This window comes from Pseudonaja textilis, chromosome 3 (genome assembly GCF_049901715.1).
Source record: "Pseudonaja textilis isolate UNSWEBS1 chromosome 3, rPseTex1.2, whole genome shotgun sequence".
In the NCBI taxonomy this organism is placed as follows: Eukaryota; Metazoa; Chordata; class Lepidosauria; order Squamata; family Elapidae; genus Pseudonaja; species Pseudonaja textilis.
Window position 1 is genome coordinate 184,242,889 of NC_141992.1, and position 17,546 is coordinate 184,260,434.

Sequence of the window (17,546 nt, forward strand, 5' to 3'; positions counted from 1 at the left end):
AACGTTGAAATACAAAGATAAGGAGATTATGGTCTTGAAACAAGTACCCAGAAGAGTAAGAGAGATGAGAAGAGAATACCGATTCTTGACCAAATTGTTACTTTAAAAAGAGGTGAATCATAGATGGCTGATTCCAGAAGGTTTAATGTTTACATGGCAAGAACAGAGATATAGAATTGATTCAATTAAGAAAGCTGAATCATTTTACACAGAATTTTTCAGAGGGGAGGAAGAGGCAGAAAAAGAAATTTCACTAATTGAATTCCAAGAGGATTCCCAAATGACAACTGAAAAAGAAAAAGGTGCAGTAGGTGGAAAGGAGGAAGCCAAAGAACAATGTAAACCAAGATCCACGAGAGCTGTCAAACCTAATTACAAAATATAACCATGGAAGAGAAAAAATTGATTACAATTAATATAAATGGACTTAACTCAGCCGTTAAAAGAAGGAAAATCTTTCATAAATTAGAGAAATTAAAATTTGATATAATCTGCCTCCAAGAAGTACATATTAAAAAACAATATCAACAATTGTTGATACAGCCAAAATTAGGGAAAATACACAATGTAAGAAAAGAGGAGTGGTTTTATATATTAAAGAGACCATCTCAGCGAAATTGATTTATACTGATGATGACGGAAGAATATTAATGGTGGAAATAATGGACAATAATACAAAAATACCCCTGATTGCAATTTATGCCCCGAATGACAATCAAGAAGAATTCTATAAAAAATTACATATGAAAATAGTTGAACTGGACTATGTTAATATAGTTATGATGGGAGATTTTAATGGAATTGTATATAATAAACTGGAATATACAACACAGAAAACAATAAAGCAAAATAGAAAGACTTTCCCTAAATCTTTTTTTAAAATAGTAGATGAAATAAGTTTAAAAGATACATGGAGAGAAAGAAATGCTAAAACTAAACAATACACCTTCTACTTAAATAGACACTTATCATGGTCCAGAATAGATATGATATGGATGTCAACAGAATTGTTAACTAATTTTCAGGAAATAAATATTGAAACAAGTACTTGGGCAGATCACAATCCAATGACAATTAAAAGGAAAGGACAAGGAAGAAGATCTAGATGGACGTTAAATAATACTATTTTAAAGGGAAAAGACTTCACACAGTGGATGGAGAAAGAATTGGCCTTTTTCTTTGGAGAAAACCAAAAAAAAGATACATCAATCCAGAAGGTATGGGATACAATGAAGGCATATGCCAGAGGCTTGATAGTAGACTATACAAGGAAAAGAAATACCATGAAAAGATTAGCCTCTAAGGCATTAGAAGATGAGTATAAAGGACTCGAAAAAGAGCTACAGAAAATGCCACAGAGAAAGGACATTAAGTTAAAAATGGATATTACCAAACATAAAATGGGTCTAATAGAAAAAGAAGAATTAGCACAAAAAATTAGAGCTGCCAAACAGAACTATTTTAAAGATGCAAATAAACCAGGTAGATGGTTAGCATATAAATTGAGAAAGGAGAAAGAATCAAGGAAAATATTGCAATTAATAGATGACCTAGGCCAAGTTTGCTATGGTAGTAAAGAGAAAGAAATTATTTGAGATTATTATGGGAAACTATACACACAAGAGAATATCGATGAGGAAAGAGTTAAACAGTATTTACAGAATGCTAATTTACCCCAGATACCTAAAGAGATTGAAACAATGTTAGAAAGCAATATAACGATGATGGAGTTAACTTAAGAAACAAAATAATGGAAAGGCACCAGGCCCAGATGGACTTCCAGCAGAATTTTACAAAACATTACAAGAATCATTGAATTTTCCATTGCTAGAAGTTATGAATGAAGATATGTTAAAGAAGAGGATATCTAAATCATGGTCAGAAGCTTATATCACACTTGTTCCAAAAGAGGAGACCGATCCATTACAAATCAAGAACTATAGACCTATCTCCCTACTAAACGCAGATTATAAAATCTTTTCTTCAATATTGGCAGAAAGACTTAAAAAATATTTAAATAATTTTATCCATCCTGACCAAAATGGATTTCTGCCAAAGAGACAAATCAAAGACAATATGAGAGTAATCTTGGACACTTTGGAATACTACGAGGCACATCTCGAAAAACAAATGGCTTTGATATTTCTAGATGCACAGAAGGCATTTGATAATGTGAATTGGCGATTCATGTTATTACTGCTGGAACAGATGGGCTTTGCTAGAAAATTTATTCAAGCAATAGAAGCTATATATCATAAGCAGACAACAAAGGTAATGATAGAGGGAGAACTGACAGAATCTATAGATATAAGAAAAGGAACAAGACAAGGGTGCCCACTATCACCTCTGTTATTTGTGTTAACTTTGGAAGTGCTAAATAGAAATATTAGAAATGAAAAGAATATAAAAGGGATGAAAATTAAAAAGGAAGAATTTAAGTTGCAAGCATTTGCAGATGATCTGGTTTTTATCTTAGAAGACCCACTAGAAACAGCATCAGAATTGATAGAAAAGATAGAGACATATGGAAAGGTGGCTGGTTTGAAAATAAATAAAGATAAGACAAAGATTTTGACAAAGAATATGCTATCAAGACAAAAGGAAGAATTGGCAGACCTATTGAAAATTCAGGTCACGAATAAGATCAAGTACTTGGGGATATACTTGACAGCAAGATGCAGCACACTAAAAGAGATTAATTATATCAAACTTAAACAGCAGATAGCACTAGATCTGGCGAAATGGGAAAATTTACAACTGTCATTAATAGGGAGAACATCAACAATCAAGATGAATATATTACCCAGAATTTTATATTTGTTTCAGACAATTCCAATTAGGCTTGGAAAAGACTACTTCGAAGGTTTAAATAAAATTGTGTTGAAATATATATGGCAAGATAAGAAAGTGAGAATAAAGTTAAAACTTTTGCAAGATGCTAGAATTAAAGGAGGATTTGGTTTGCCTAATTGGGAGTTGTATTACCAAGCTACAAATTTGATGTGGGTTAAGGAATGGATAACATTAAGAAATACTAGATTGTTGACATTAGAAGGACATGATCTGTTGTTGGGGTGGCATGCTTTCCTATGGTATAAAGGAACTAAAACACAGGGGTATTTTAGAAGACATTATATACGGGAGTCTCTGTGGTTAAACTGGGAGAAGACTAAAAGACAATGTTATTTGAAAATTCCAGTCTGACTATTGAAGCATTTTCTTATCCTATAATATACAAAAAGGAACAAACAGTTAGATATGGTGAAATATTGAATGAAAAGGGCGAACTTAAATCTCTACAAAAACTAGAGGAACAAGGTATGAAGATGAATTGGTTTTCATATGCACAAATACATTCAAGGTATGATAAAGATTCTAAAACAGAAGGTTTCTATGATAAACTGACTGACTTAGATAAGATTTTGACAGGTAGTGATGAAAAGGTGATTAAAAAATTGTATGGATATTTATTAGAAATTAAACTAGAAGAAGAGCAAGTTAAAGAAACTATGATTGCTTGGGGGAAGAATTTTGGACATGGGATTGATCTTGAGAAATGGCAAAAATTGTGGTCTCAAAATTATAAAATGACAATGTCAACAGCATATAAAGAAAATTTGTATAAGATGTTTTACAGGTGGCACTTTCTCCCGACAAGAATAGCAAGAATGTTCAAGAATAAATCCAAAAAATGTTGGAAATGTCATCAGATACCTGGCTCATATTACCATATGTGGTGGACTTGTGCGGATGCTAAAAAATACTGGATTAAAATCCACACGTGGTTGGAAAAAATGACAAAAAAGCATATAGATTTGAAACCAGAAATATTTTTATTGGGAATTTTACCTGAAATATATAGTAAAGACTTGAAATACTTGATTGTAAATGTATTAACAGCGGCTAAGATTGTATTTGCTAAAAACTGGAAAAATGAGAAAATATCATCACAGGAGGAAATCATTAAGAAAATATTGGAATGTGCTGAAATGAGTAGATTGACATTTGAAATTAGAGAACAAGATGATAAACAATTTTATAAAATTTGGGATCTTTTCTATCAATGGTTAGACAATAAAATACAGTAATGAAATATGTAGACTTTTAGAAAATAATAAATATATAAAGATGAATTCTTTTCTAATGATATCTACAAAACGATTCTAGGATAGATCTGGGATGATAATACGAATTGTTATAAAACAAATTAAATAAAATACGATCATTTTGGAAAACATGAATGAATAAAAGTATCATCAAATGATTGATTAATAATGATATTAATGTATTTAATATATTCATTGAAAATACGAGATTATATACAATGTAATTATAATTGAAGACTATGAAATGGAAGCACAAAACAATTTGTAAACCAACCGGCACACTGTATATGGAAGATGGTTTGATGTTTTTATGTTTTGTTTGTTTCTGTTTGTTTTAAAAACCAATAAAAAATTTTTTTTTTTTTAAAAAGATGCAGTAGCAATAAAGGAGAATATTTGTAGCTCAGTGTTTAAATGAGGGGTCTTTGGCGCTCTCTAAGTTTTCTTGTTTTCTTACAGACATTTAATTACCCAAACTAGGTAACATCATCAGTGCTGGTCCAGCACTGATAACGTTACCTAGTTTGGGTAATGAAACCTTGAAAGAAAATTAGCAAGCTCAGAGAGCACCAAGGACACTCTCCCCAAAGATGCAATAATAATTTCCCAATGCCTGATGAATAGATATTGTCTGGCAATTTGTCTGGAACCATTAACCTGAAGTCTTGTGTGATAACAAGAATTGTAAAAAATTGCAGTGATCACATCAGTGTCCACAGGGTTTTACCCTCGTTGCTCCATTTCTGAAGGGCTTTGGGAGAGATACTTGGTACATCATCTGAAAAATCAGTCTGGTAAGATCATGAAATATATTTCTAATTTGGAATGCTTGGTTGTGATGCCCAAAAGGACACGATGGAAAAAGAATCATCATTGTCTAGAACTTAGTCAGACTACACAACTCAACAGAAGCTACCAGATACTCAACTAGAGGAATATTAGGCTGAAGTCACTGTAAGCTGTTTATTGCCCTCTGTCAATATAACAGCACAGTCCCCTCTTGAACCCATTTCAATAACCATCTCTTCTTTGTCCCACCTTACTGTGTAACCTAACTGGCATTTCTGCTTTGAGAAATTGTAGGTCACTATTTATGAATTAACTCCCACATCACAGGACTTGATTCCAAAAGTAGGTATATGAATTCAGAAAGAGCATGGACATCCTTAAGATTATCACTCCTATGCATTTCCTTCTTCCCCATTTACAGTCATAAGATTAGTTAGTTTATGAATTTCACTTTGCTCAGACTTGAAAGTTTCTAAGCTAGATTTGTGATCTCATTTTCTAGTCATTGTCTCCCTGTCCTTCTTTCCAACTTCTTTTGCTCTTTATAATAGATTAATATGCCGGTAGGCAGTACCTTTTATATCAACTGTGTAGTGCCTGGGTCTTTTAGGAGCATTAAAAATGTGTTGGCTTTTCATCCTAATGTAAGCTGGGTGCTGTGCCAGGCAGCTTAGAGGAGGCCTTAAGCTTTGTAGTCAACACATAAAGTCCTAAGCATACCTTAATTTGCAAAATGGAAACATTGTGTTCTTTATTATCTCCTGAGTAGCTTCTTTCACTCAATATTATTAAGGTAGATGATGATGATGACAGCTAGCTAGCTAGCTAGCTAGCTAGCTAGCTAGATGATAGACTTCAGAATTCTGAAATTCACTTGCATTACCATTATCCTAGTCTGTGTTTACTTACCTTTCACTCAACCTATTTCTCATGCTCTTTCTATTTTTCTCCTCACTCTGAAAGACTTTTTAAGCATTTTCTGCATTACATAATTGGAACGTGGGACAGTTATAGAAAGGAATGGAATGAAATATCCGAGAGGTGGCCTTGGTTAAACCAAAGCACCCATGTTATAATGTGGATATTTTCAGAAACACTGCAAATTCTCATCTTGAAGGTGAGGTCAGTTCAGCAGGTCAATTTATTTTAATCTGAATTAAAAGTGTAAGATAAATCACAGCCAGACACAGAATCCATTTTTTTTGGGGGGGGAGGGTTTATTAATAGCTAAATTCCTTCAAGAGAATCAGTTGTGGGTCTCACGCTAATGAGTTGAGTCAAAGTCAATTTTGGTGAGTCCAAAGCAAAATAATGACAGGTTAATCTCCTCTGCCAACTCATTTCCCATCTTTTTCCTTCTGTTCTTTCTCCATTCCCACTGGGTTGTTAGGAAAGGGACAGCGATCTAAACTGACTGCTCATAAAGAGATTTTGAAATTAGACCGAGGAGTTAATTTATAGCTCTAATCCCTAAGCTAGATGAATCCCAGTGATACAGAAGTCTTTCCTTTTCTAAGGAATGCCTCGATTTTACTTTAGTGTCACTGCCAAGACTATGGACCACACCTTGCCTTCAAGCAGCACCAAGTCTAGCTTTGACTCCCATCGTTGAATCATCACCAGAAATATTAAACTAAAAAAAAAGCTCAAAGTACAACAGGGGAAGTCGAGAGAAGAAAGAAAAGGAAATAACAGGCAGTTGGGGAGGGGAATTTGAATCAATTCCTTCTTTGAATGAGGAGACATTTTGTAGATTACTGAAGAATAGACAAAGGGTGTTGGCTCATATTGTACCATATACTGACACTGAACTGAACATCTCGTACTTAAAAAGTTGGCCCTCTTGGATGGAAAAATACAGCTGACTTGCCCGCACCTGTGGACGCACCCAACTGCACCTCTTTTTGAAACGGCTTTTTGGAAAAGGAAGGAATGCTTCAGAAAACCTGCTTGCTATTTGGAAACGCTAGAATTGTTTAAAGCTGTCCTAGGCCAGCATTAACCCAGGTCTTTCTTCCTTCTCCATATTAAGAGCCTTTCTAAGAGTTTTGTAGATGTAGGTAGTCTTTGACTTACAACAGTTCATTTCATGACCAAAGTTGCAATGGCACTGAAAAAAGTGACTTCTGACTATTTTTCATCCTTATGACCTTTGTAGCGATGTGTCATGTGATCAAAATTCAGATGCTGGGCAACTGGTTCATACTTATGACCATTGCTGTGTCCCAAGGTCATGTGATCACCTTTTATAATCTTTTGACAAGTAAAATCAACAAGGAAGCCAGATTCACTTAATAACTGCCTTACTAACTTATCAACTGCAACAATTCACTTAACAAATGTGGCAAGAAATGCCATAAAATGGGGAAAAACTCACTTAACAAATGTCTCACTTAACAACATATATTTTGGGCTCAATTATGGTCATAAATAGATGCAAGTACCTGTATATGCCCCATGATCCCAAGACATTTTTGCTTCTTGACATGAAACAGCAAAGGGATCTCACCACGACTGTCCAACATTAAGTACACACATTGATCTGGTTTTTCTATCATAGGCAAGAAAAGCTGGTAAGTTTTTCTGCTAGTAAAAATGTAGTCATCAGTTAAAGATCTGGGAATTTGCTGCCTCTTTAGGATGTCTGAAAGGATGCCTTGAATGAGCAATAGAACAGTGTCTGGAAGGGATCCTGGGCCAAAATGGATGCCTGGGTAATGCTAAAGGCAGAATTCTCAACTGAGAACACCATTGTTCCAGTCTAGTCCTTCTGCATAATACCAGATACGTCACTGGAAGGCAAAATCTCAAAACCACAACTCACTTACTTTGGCCATGTCATGCAGGGGAATTTATTGGAGTAGTGTGGCGGCTTAGAGATGGAGCTCTCGCCTCATGGTCAGGAGGTTCTGAGTTCGATCCCAGGTAGAGGCAGATATTTCTGGCACACTGAAAATGTATCTGCTGAAAAAAACCAACCCTCTGCACTGGTGACGGGAAGGGCATCCAGCCAGTAAACACTCAGCTCCACTAAGTTGCCCAGACTCCACCCCACAAGGGATTATGGGGTTGTTAAAAGAAGACGTGAGAAAATTCATTGGAGAAAACAATTATGTTTGGAAGAGTAAAAGGAAACCAGGACGCCAAAGAACATGGTGGCCGGACACCATCAAAGCTTACACCAGCCACAGCATAGAACAAATCAAAGAAGTCATGCAAGATTGGGAGATATAGAGAGACCCAGCCCCATAGAATCACCAAGAGTCGGACATGACTGAAGGGTGACATCAGCATCATGTTATTCAGCCCCATGTTATTCAGGTCCCCCTCAATCCCAAGAATGCCACAGGTTAGGAATTAAGTGGTCCTTACTTCTATTCCACCATCTGCTTTGTCATTCATTTTTGTTATACTTTGGACCCAGAATGATGCTATAAAAAGTAGCCTCTAGTAGAGCGAAATAAGTGACTGACTCCATCTGCAGATGGAATATCCTTTCTTCTTCCTCCAATCACACACACATGCAGGCTCCTTCAACTGTGATGAATTATATCTCCTACCTACACAGCAGATAGAATGGCTAAGTGACAAAAATAGAAAAAAAAAAATCTCCTTTACTGAGAATACATTTGTCAATCATGGCTCATCAAAATTGTGTGATGTGTTCCATGAAGAGCAGTGTTAGAAAACTTTTTGACTGGGCTTGCTTAGAAATAAGAATTTGCTTGTCTGTGGCACTTTTTAAAAAAACTTATGGATACAAACTTTGATTGAATGGCCTTCAACTAGAATCCATCCATAGAACATGTCCATCTTTTGTCAATTCCAAAAAAGCAGTGCTGGAATTTGTAAAATTCCAGGCAGTTCATAAACTCTATATCAGCATGAAGTTCATGAAGTCTTTATTAACAGACACAGACTTCAGAGAGTAATTAGGACTGCAGAAAAAACAATTACTACCAACCTGCCTTCAATCGAGGACCTGAATACTGCACGAGTCAAAAAGAGGGCTGTGAAAATATTTACAGACGCCTCACATCCTGGACATAAACTGTTTCAACTCCTTCCCTCAAAACGACACTATAGAGCACTGCACACCAGAACAACTAGACACAAAGACAGTTTTTCCCCAAATGCCATCACTCTGCTAAACAAATAATTCCCTCAACACTGTCCAACTATTTACAAAGTCTGCACTACTATTACTATTAATCTTCTCATCGTTCTTTATCACCCATCTCCTCCCACTTGTGACTATATGACTATAATTTTGTCGCTTGTATCCTTATGATTTATATTGACTGTTTCCTAGTATGGTTTGATTGCTTATTGATTCTTGACTCTTGATGAATGTATCTTTTCTTTTATGTATACTGAGAGCATTTGCACCAAGACAAATTCCTTGTGTGTCCAATCACATTTGGCCAATAAAGAATTCTATTCTATTCTATTCTATTCTATTCTTGAGAACCGTCAATAAGATAATTAAGTAGTTAGAGCAGAAGTGTGAAAACTTTAGAGGCTTTTCAACTTTCATCATTACCACATATTGGGTGATCTTGGAGTATAGCAATATCTAGAGGGCTGTAGATTGCTTACAATTGTGTTGAAAGCCATGGTACCTCATGTAACCTATTAAGAGAGAAGGTTGCTTTCTTACAACAAATCTTGTTCACTTCCTTTCAGTTCTTCCCAAAGAGGAACCAGTGAGTGCTCCACAAACAGCTGTTCACTTGACCAACTGACCACAACACCACGCAGGACCCAGATAAGCAGAGAAGAAACTAAATGATACTTCACCCCAAACCCCAGTGAAAATGTTACCTAGTTTGGTAACAAAACATCTGGAAACCAAACAGCAAGCTCGGAGAACAGACCCCTGCCAAAACCTACAACCCAAACTATGCATATTTTCAACAATTTCTAATCAGTGAGTAATTCTACCTGCCTCAGCTTTGAAGAAGTGATCCAATGAACACTGAGGGGAGATAGAGAGTGAGCAAAGGCACACAATTACTCACCTTCTGAAGTGATTGCAAGTTTGATCTCCATACAAGGTGTTGCTCTGCATTTGCCAGCTTCCAGTCAGAGGATTTAGAAAATTCTGAAGGATGAAATAATAGAAAATACTTGTAGCTTGGGTTTTAGATTTTGGCAGTGGCTTTGTTCTCCAAGCTTGTTTCAATTTAGTTTCTGAACATTTTGTTACCAGATAACATCATCATCTGAAGGATTCTGAAGGATACATAGAAAAAATTGATAGATATAAGAATGGTTACTTGCCTGTAACTGAGGTATCAGTGGTGATCAGTGGTGGGATTCAAAAGTTCCCACCACTGTTTCTGTGGGCATGGCTTGGTGGGCGTGGCTGCCGTGGTGGGATTCAAATTATTTTACTACCGGTTTTGTGGGCGTGGCTTGGTGGGAGTGGCAGGGGAAGGTTACTGCAAAATCCCCCTTCCCTCCCCACCCCACTTACCCGCTTTCCAGCTCCGTTCTCCTGTGCAGGGCAACAAAAGAAGACCCAGCCGATCAGCTGGGACTCAATGGGAGGCAGAGAATAGATGGGGGTGGGGACAGTCAGCAGCGGTATTTGCCGGTTCTCTGAACTATTCAAAATTTCTGCTATCAGTTCTCCAGAACTGGTCAGAACCTGCTGAATGCCACCTCTGATGTGTGCACCAAATGCGCGCTTTGCGCATGTGTTAAAACAGTAAAAAAACTAAGCTATTGCACCTCTCAGCCATTTAGCACAGCAATCCGCTCTGGTGTGCCAAACAGCTGAGAGATTAAAAAGGACCTAGGAGCAGTGGCGGGTGGGCGGGCCCAACTGCAGAGTGTCGGAGAGACTCGAAGATAACCGGTTCTCTACCAGCTGATCTTTGGCGCTACCGGTATACCAGAACCAGGCCAAACCAGTAGAATACCACCACTGGTGGTGATCTGTATATTCACACTGATGAAAATGTGTATCTTCACACTACAGGTAGTCCTCAACTTACAATCACTAGTTTAGTAACTGTTCAAAGTTACAACGGCACTGAGTAAAGTCACTTACAACCAGTTTACACTTAGAACCATTGCAGCATCCCCATAGCCATGTAATCAAAATTTGGATGCTTGACAACATATTTATGATGGTTGCAGCATCCTGGGATCATGTGATCAACTTTTGCGACTTTCTGACAAGCAAAGTCAATGGGGAAGCCAGATTTATTTAACAGCCATGTCACCCACTTCATAACAGCTGTCATTCACTTAACAACTATGGCATGAAAGGTCATTAAATGGGGCAAAACACACTTAACAAATGTCTCATTTAGCCATATAAATTTTGAGCTCAATTGTGGTCGTAAATCAAAAACTACTTGTACTTCAATAGCAACCTTCTAAAAACTGAAAAGAATTAGTGGAACTTAGCAAATGCACACCTGTTCTCCTTATTGGAGAATGACCCAGCAAAACATCAAAATGTAAATACACAGATGGCCTCTCAAAAATCTCAGTTATTGTAGAGGATAAATCCTTTTTTTACTGTAGTCCCTTACAATTCACATTGATAGAGAATAGAAAACCGAATATCCAGTGGCAGATCAGTGTTCGTTTTCCTAAAATGCATCCTTCTCTGCCTAAACATCTATCCAATAGTCTAGTGGAGGTTCACTGTTTTACCCAAATCACAGAGGTTTGGCAAAGAAACATATTTCAGAAAAGTAGCAGATATGTGACCAAAGAAATACTTCGCTGACAAATCAAGATTAGATGGCACTATTTAGGAAAAAAACATTGGGATGATATACCAACTTTTCTGAGGAAAACTTCAATTGACAAGAAGTACTCTGCTAAAAGATGGAAAGGACAATATTTTCGCTTGTAAAACAATTGAAAGATTAGCTCTAGTTATATGGCAACCTTTTTTTCCCTTTTCTGTTATATATGGGACATCTATTCTTAAAGAACACAACTCACTATTTCCATGAGCCTTAGCAATTCAAAGCACTTAGTTCTAATATAATATATCTATGGCACACATTGCCAACAGATCAAACTATTTATTAAGTCAATAAGGCAAAGGTAAATCCAGTCAGAGATCAAACAGCTTATTAGCAGGGAGGATTGGGGGCAGGATGACTGAGAGAGGGCAACACTGGACATGAGGAATGACAGAGCTCAGGCGATGACCAAGGATTGCCCCCTACTGATCCATGAGCATGGAGAGTGGAGAGAAATTGGGAACAGCGGAGGCTAACCTGATGACTTGGGGAAAAAGTGCTCCGTCCCTCTTCACAAGGCACACCTGGGGACTGAGATTTAAGGAGATGCTGTGGGGAGGGGCATTTGTCAGGAACAAACACTGAATTGGTAAAGTTTGGTGTGCCAGTACAGACATTTGGAGTTTGCAGGACGGCTTGTTTTTTCCTTACTTGTGGGCTCATTGTTTGTTTCTTAGTTTGTGGACTCATTGTTTGTTCCTTGTTTCATGGATTCATTTTCCTGTTCATTTGTTTTGTTGGACTGGGCACAGCCAGAGGCTGCCATTAGTCTGTGTCTGCACGCACTTTACTCTGGGACATGCCAAGAATCTGGGGACATTTGGAACATTAAAGGGGAGTTTGAACTCTCAGCTGGCTGTGTGACCTTCGTGCCTTGTCCCAGTCATCACATACTGTATATCAGGTCCCAACTCCTGGTCCGTGGCCTGGTACTGGTCCACGAACCATTGGGAACCAGTTTGCACAAGCAGTGGATAAACGTGTGAAGCTCCATTTGCACAAGTAGTGGGAGCGAGCATGAAACCATCCCCTCCCTCCCACCACCGGTCCATAGGTATTCCAAGATATCTCATAAAATGTGATGAGAAGGTGAGGTATGTCCTTTTTGTTCTGTGGTTACAAGAATGTGTTTTGATTGTGGGATATCAGGAAAAAGATAGGCTTATTCATTCCTCAATCTCCATTTTACCAAAGGCAATCCTTTGATATTACTGTCAATTACATTAGGACCACAGGATTGAGGTCTAGAGAATGTAAATGAGCAGGTGCCACTTAGAATTGATTGTGGGAAATTTAAGGCAAGTTTACCATTCTACCACAGAAAATGTGGGGGAAAGTTATTGTAAGGCACGGCATCAGTCTTAACTGTCCATGGCTATAATCTGTTGGGATAGTGATGATGATGTTCACTTTTAACCAACCCATGCTGGGAAGCTTTATCCAAGTTCAGAATTGCACAAAGTATCTTAATGGCAGTTGAGAGACCTGATCCAATTAATGTGAAGCTTGAGAAGTCATCATATCATCTTGCCCTATCTCAGTTAAAAGGAAGTGGGGTGATAATGGTGATACCTTTTCACTTCATTTTGACCTTGGTTAAGATACCTGCAGGATGCTTGGACAGCAATTTTATGCATGCTGTGCTCACTAAGGAGCAGTCAACTGGTTTAAGGTTGTTCTTTTATTGGTAACTCTTGCCATGGTGATGCTGGAGAAAAGGCTCAAATGGCAGGAGAAATGAAGTATGGGCTCCTGTAATTTTCTGTCCCACACCACACTATGGTCTTGGTAGTCTTAGCTTAAGGCTGAGAAAGGATTAGACATCAAAAGTGGGCAGGCCTGGGTTGAATATTTTCATACCTTGTTCAGTGATGCTCCAACTGTCTCAGTTGTCACATAATGTCACTCTGAAGTCAAGAGACCGATTCCCTGTTCCTTCTTCTGAGACGGTTAAACTTATTTTACAATTGAAAACCCCAAGGCAAAGCAATTGAGGGTGATCTGATTGCAGCAAATCTGTTCAAGATAAATGTGGCTGTTCTTTCCTTGAGAGCTGATGTAGATCCATCAGAGCAGATAAAAACGAGATAGGAGGAATCTGATGAGTATTCACTCTATCAGCTTGCTGAGCATGGGAGGCAAAAGTAGTTGATATTGGACAAGGCAGGACAATATCTCAGTGGAAGAACAAGCTGAGAGCAATATCTTAGGAGGAATAGTTGACACTAGATCAGTGTCTTATTCCTCAAGATTTAACAGAAAAATGCATTAATCCTCTTCAAGATATCATCTTCCTTGCCTTCATTGACTTAAAAACAACATTTGATTTGATCTCTACAGATAGGTTATGAGAGAAATTGGATGCCTTCTCTATCAGTGACAGCTTTTGATAGTGATTATGAAACTGCATGGAAAGAATATACTGCAAATCTACTGTGACATTTTGGAAATTAATCCTCATTAAAAACGAGTGAAGCAAGGATAGGTTTTGGCTTCCTTGCATTTTTAACTTGTATCTTAATTCTTTGCTGGAAGTGTTGATAAAACCTGAGAATCATCCCCACTGTTGGCCAACAGACCAGTTTTGATATCCTGATCAGCAATCCACTCTACTGTGGAAATACACCCATTTGAATCTTTAAGCTAGAGATGTCCAACTTAAAGTTAAAGTTAAAGTTAAAGACTTGAATTAAGCAACAAATAGAAATGTTTTGAGAAAGCAAGTATGAAGGAATTTTCATGAAGTATTCAATTATTAAATTATATTCTTGATTGTGTTAGTCAAAGAACTGAGAATAATGGTAGGAATTCTCTTAAAGTTCAGGATAGGATAGATTTCCAATTAAAAGTTTTAACCCTGGAATGTTCTGACAAATACCTCGCGTAGCGATTCTACTTTTAGTATAAATCACCGAGATTACAAGAGATAAAGTTTGCTTTCCTTCTTCCTTGACTTATGACTGTAATAGAGCCTGCCCATTACATTCATAAGATGTGAGAGTTGTAAAGTGGATCACTCCTATGACCATGCCTGATTTTATGACCTTTTTTCAGTGTTCATTAAGTGAACACAGTGATCATTAAGGAAAATTATGGTTGTTAACTTATGCTATTGTTTTCAATAAGGCATTTTTACTATTGTTTGCGATAGGGCATTTTTCCCAAAACCCAGAAGTAAATGCTGGTTTTCAGCAAGCACACTGCAAATTACACATCCATGGGATGTTGCAAAAGCCTATAAATGCGGGCTGGTTGCCAAGCCCCCAAAATGCAGTCATGTGACTCCAGGGGGCGACTTCATTGAAACCAAGTCGTAAGTACATTTCCGGAGGGGTTTTTTCCATTGTAACTTTAATTGTTCACTAAGCGACCAGTCATAGGGCAAGGACTACCTACAATTCTCAAAAAACAGGATCATTTTGTGAAAGAACTGGAAGTATATCAAGGAGAGTCCAGATCTGGTGGTGCTTCATGTCTATCCTGGCTTTAAATGGGAAGGTCAGGCAACCTCAAAAAGACTAATTGAGTACTCTCTTGTTTCAGAGAAAATCAATGAGTGCCAGTGGGACAGAATGATTATCTTCACATTTTGCTTATGGATTCCTGAGATTCTGTATCAGATAGGATACAAGACAAGAGAAGTATCTGGTCTGATCCAGCAAAACTCTTCTGGTGAGACATATACAGGAACCAAACTCATGCTGAGATTTCTACTGACTCTACTCTGTGGCATAATGATTTATGTCAAAATTATAGCTGAGATACATGTTGGGACAAATCTATTACTTATTCCAGCAATATTCCAGAATTGACAACTTGACCTCACGCAAGCTTATTCCGACATGATTGATTAATTGATTAATAGATGGAAAGAGATTTTAGAATGAAAAAGCAGAGGTTCACTCATGACACTATTCAATAAGAGACTTACATTTCGGAATACCAAATATTTTTAGTTTAGATAAAAACTAAACTATATATGCTAGAACACATAGAACACATAAGAAAAGCCATTGTCATGATCAGATTTGAAGTCAGGTTCAAATAATTGTCAAGCACAAATGACCTTAGGCTAGTCTTCATCAACATGGTCACCTTCCACATCTGTAGACTTCACTTCCCAGAATTCATCAATCTGTGTGGCCATTGGTGAGGATTCTGGGGATTGAAGGCCATGGATCTTGATAGCTGAAGTGACTAGGTTGAATCAATCTAATATAGTATGCTAGTATGAAGAAAAAGGAGAGCGTGCATTTTGCATGCGATGGGGTTCTCTTTGGAGGTACACATGCAGTCAAGCAGTGGGGAAACAAGAAATTTGGTAGTTAAGAGTAATTTTTGACCAGGTGACCAAGATCTTCAGTAAGCAAGTAAAGGTTATGTACTGAAAACTGGCAACAGTATTTCAAGCTATGGTTGAAATGTCTTTGAATATTAGTAGCTCGGGTTGGTAGTTATGTTGAAGTCGCTCGGGTTGGTAGTTATGTTCAGTGCACACTGAAGATGTCTCCATAAATGGGGGTGAAACGTTTGCAACCAAATCATCAAGCTTGGAGCCCAAATCAACATTTCAAGCTATTTCATTGCACTACAGTGAAATTACTTCTTGCTTAAGAACAGAATATTTAGTGACTGTTCAAAATTACATTGGATCCCTTGAAAGCTCTACTTATGTCTCAGTCCTGGAGTTGCAATTGTACATAGCCCCATGGTCACATGACTACATTTTAGATGTTTGACAAACTGGCTCACCTTTAAAGTTGGTTGCAGCATATGAGAGTAATTTATGGGAGGGGTTGTTTTTGCAGGTTTCCAACATTTTTGGATGATTTTGGCCACAAACCTCATGGGAATACATGAGTTCACTTAACAAATACTATATTCATTTAATGAATGTGGTGTTCTCTTAACAACTGCTGCACTTTTTTGGGGGTAAAATTAGGTTCAATCACTTGTGTGCCCCTACTTATGACTGTCATGATTTATAACACAAATTCTGAGTTTTATTGTAGTCATAAGCCAAGAACTACTGTATGGACACATAGACCCAAATAAGGCAACTGACTTGGTGAACAATTATGGAGCAGCATCAAGATACCTTTGATTTCATTTACCAGTATTGGACACATTTCTCTAAACAAAAAAAAAAAGATATTTAAAAATGACAATTAACTAAACACCTGCCTGTGATTTTTTGCACAGAGAATAGGATTCTTTTCTTTCACTTCTAATATTTATCTTTATCTTTATCATTGTTACTGTTATTGTTGTTGTTGTTGTGGTAGTGGTGGTGGTGGTTTTTTATCCAGAGAGGGGATAATTAGATGCACAATGTAATAATTTCATGTTTTATACTGGGATTATTGAAAGAGATTGCTGTAAGGATGGAATTGTACAGAGTTTTGATTATACAGATAGATATTTTTTCACTCTCTTGATCTCTGTGGAATAGAAGTTTCTTAAAACTTATGATTATGAAAAGACTTTTAACAGAATGAAAGGATTTATATAATGACTATATCTTGGTTGCATTGTAAAAAAAAGAAATGAAGTTATCTTTTGAACTAACCATCACTTTTGTTGTGATGTATAGCTAAGCACAACTGATTTGTTACAATTTGCCATGAAACTGCTATTATAACTGTAACTGAAAGTTTGATTTGTAGATCAAAGTACCCCAAATTGTTAATCAAACTAGTAAGTATATTAATACATATTAATCTATTGAGAGAACCAACGTAGTGTGGTTAAGATTGTACCAGGGTGACGCAGGTTAAAATCCACCCAGGCTTATTGGGTGACTTTGAGTAAGTCAATATTAATTAATATTACAATCAATATTAATTAACATTGCAAGCCCTTGCGTGAAGAAAATTAA

At 37.1% G+C, this 17,546-nt stretch overlaps 1 protein-coding gene across 1 annotated transcript in view; it reads right to left on the minus strand.

The window, feature by feature from the left end:
• SAMD12 (sterile alpha motif domain containing 12) overlaps nt 1-17,546 on the minus strand; it is a 285,749-nt gene that overhangs the window by 22,817 nt on the left and 245,386 nt on the right. Inside the window, exon 5 of the mRNA XM_026703589.2 lies at nt 9,917-9,999. Coding sequence (XP_026559374.1) covers nt 9,917-9,999 — 83 coding nt within the window. The remainder of the gene's footprint in view (nt 1-9,916; nt 10,000-17,546) is intronic.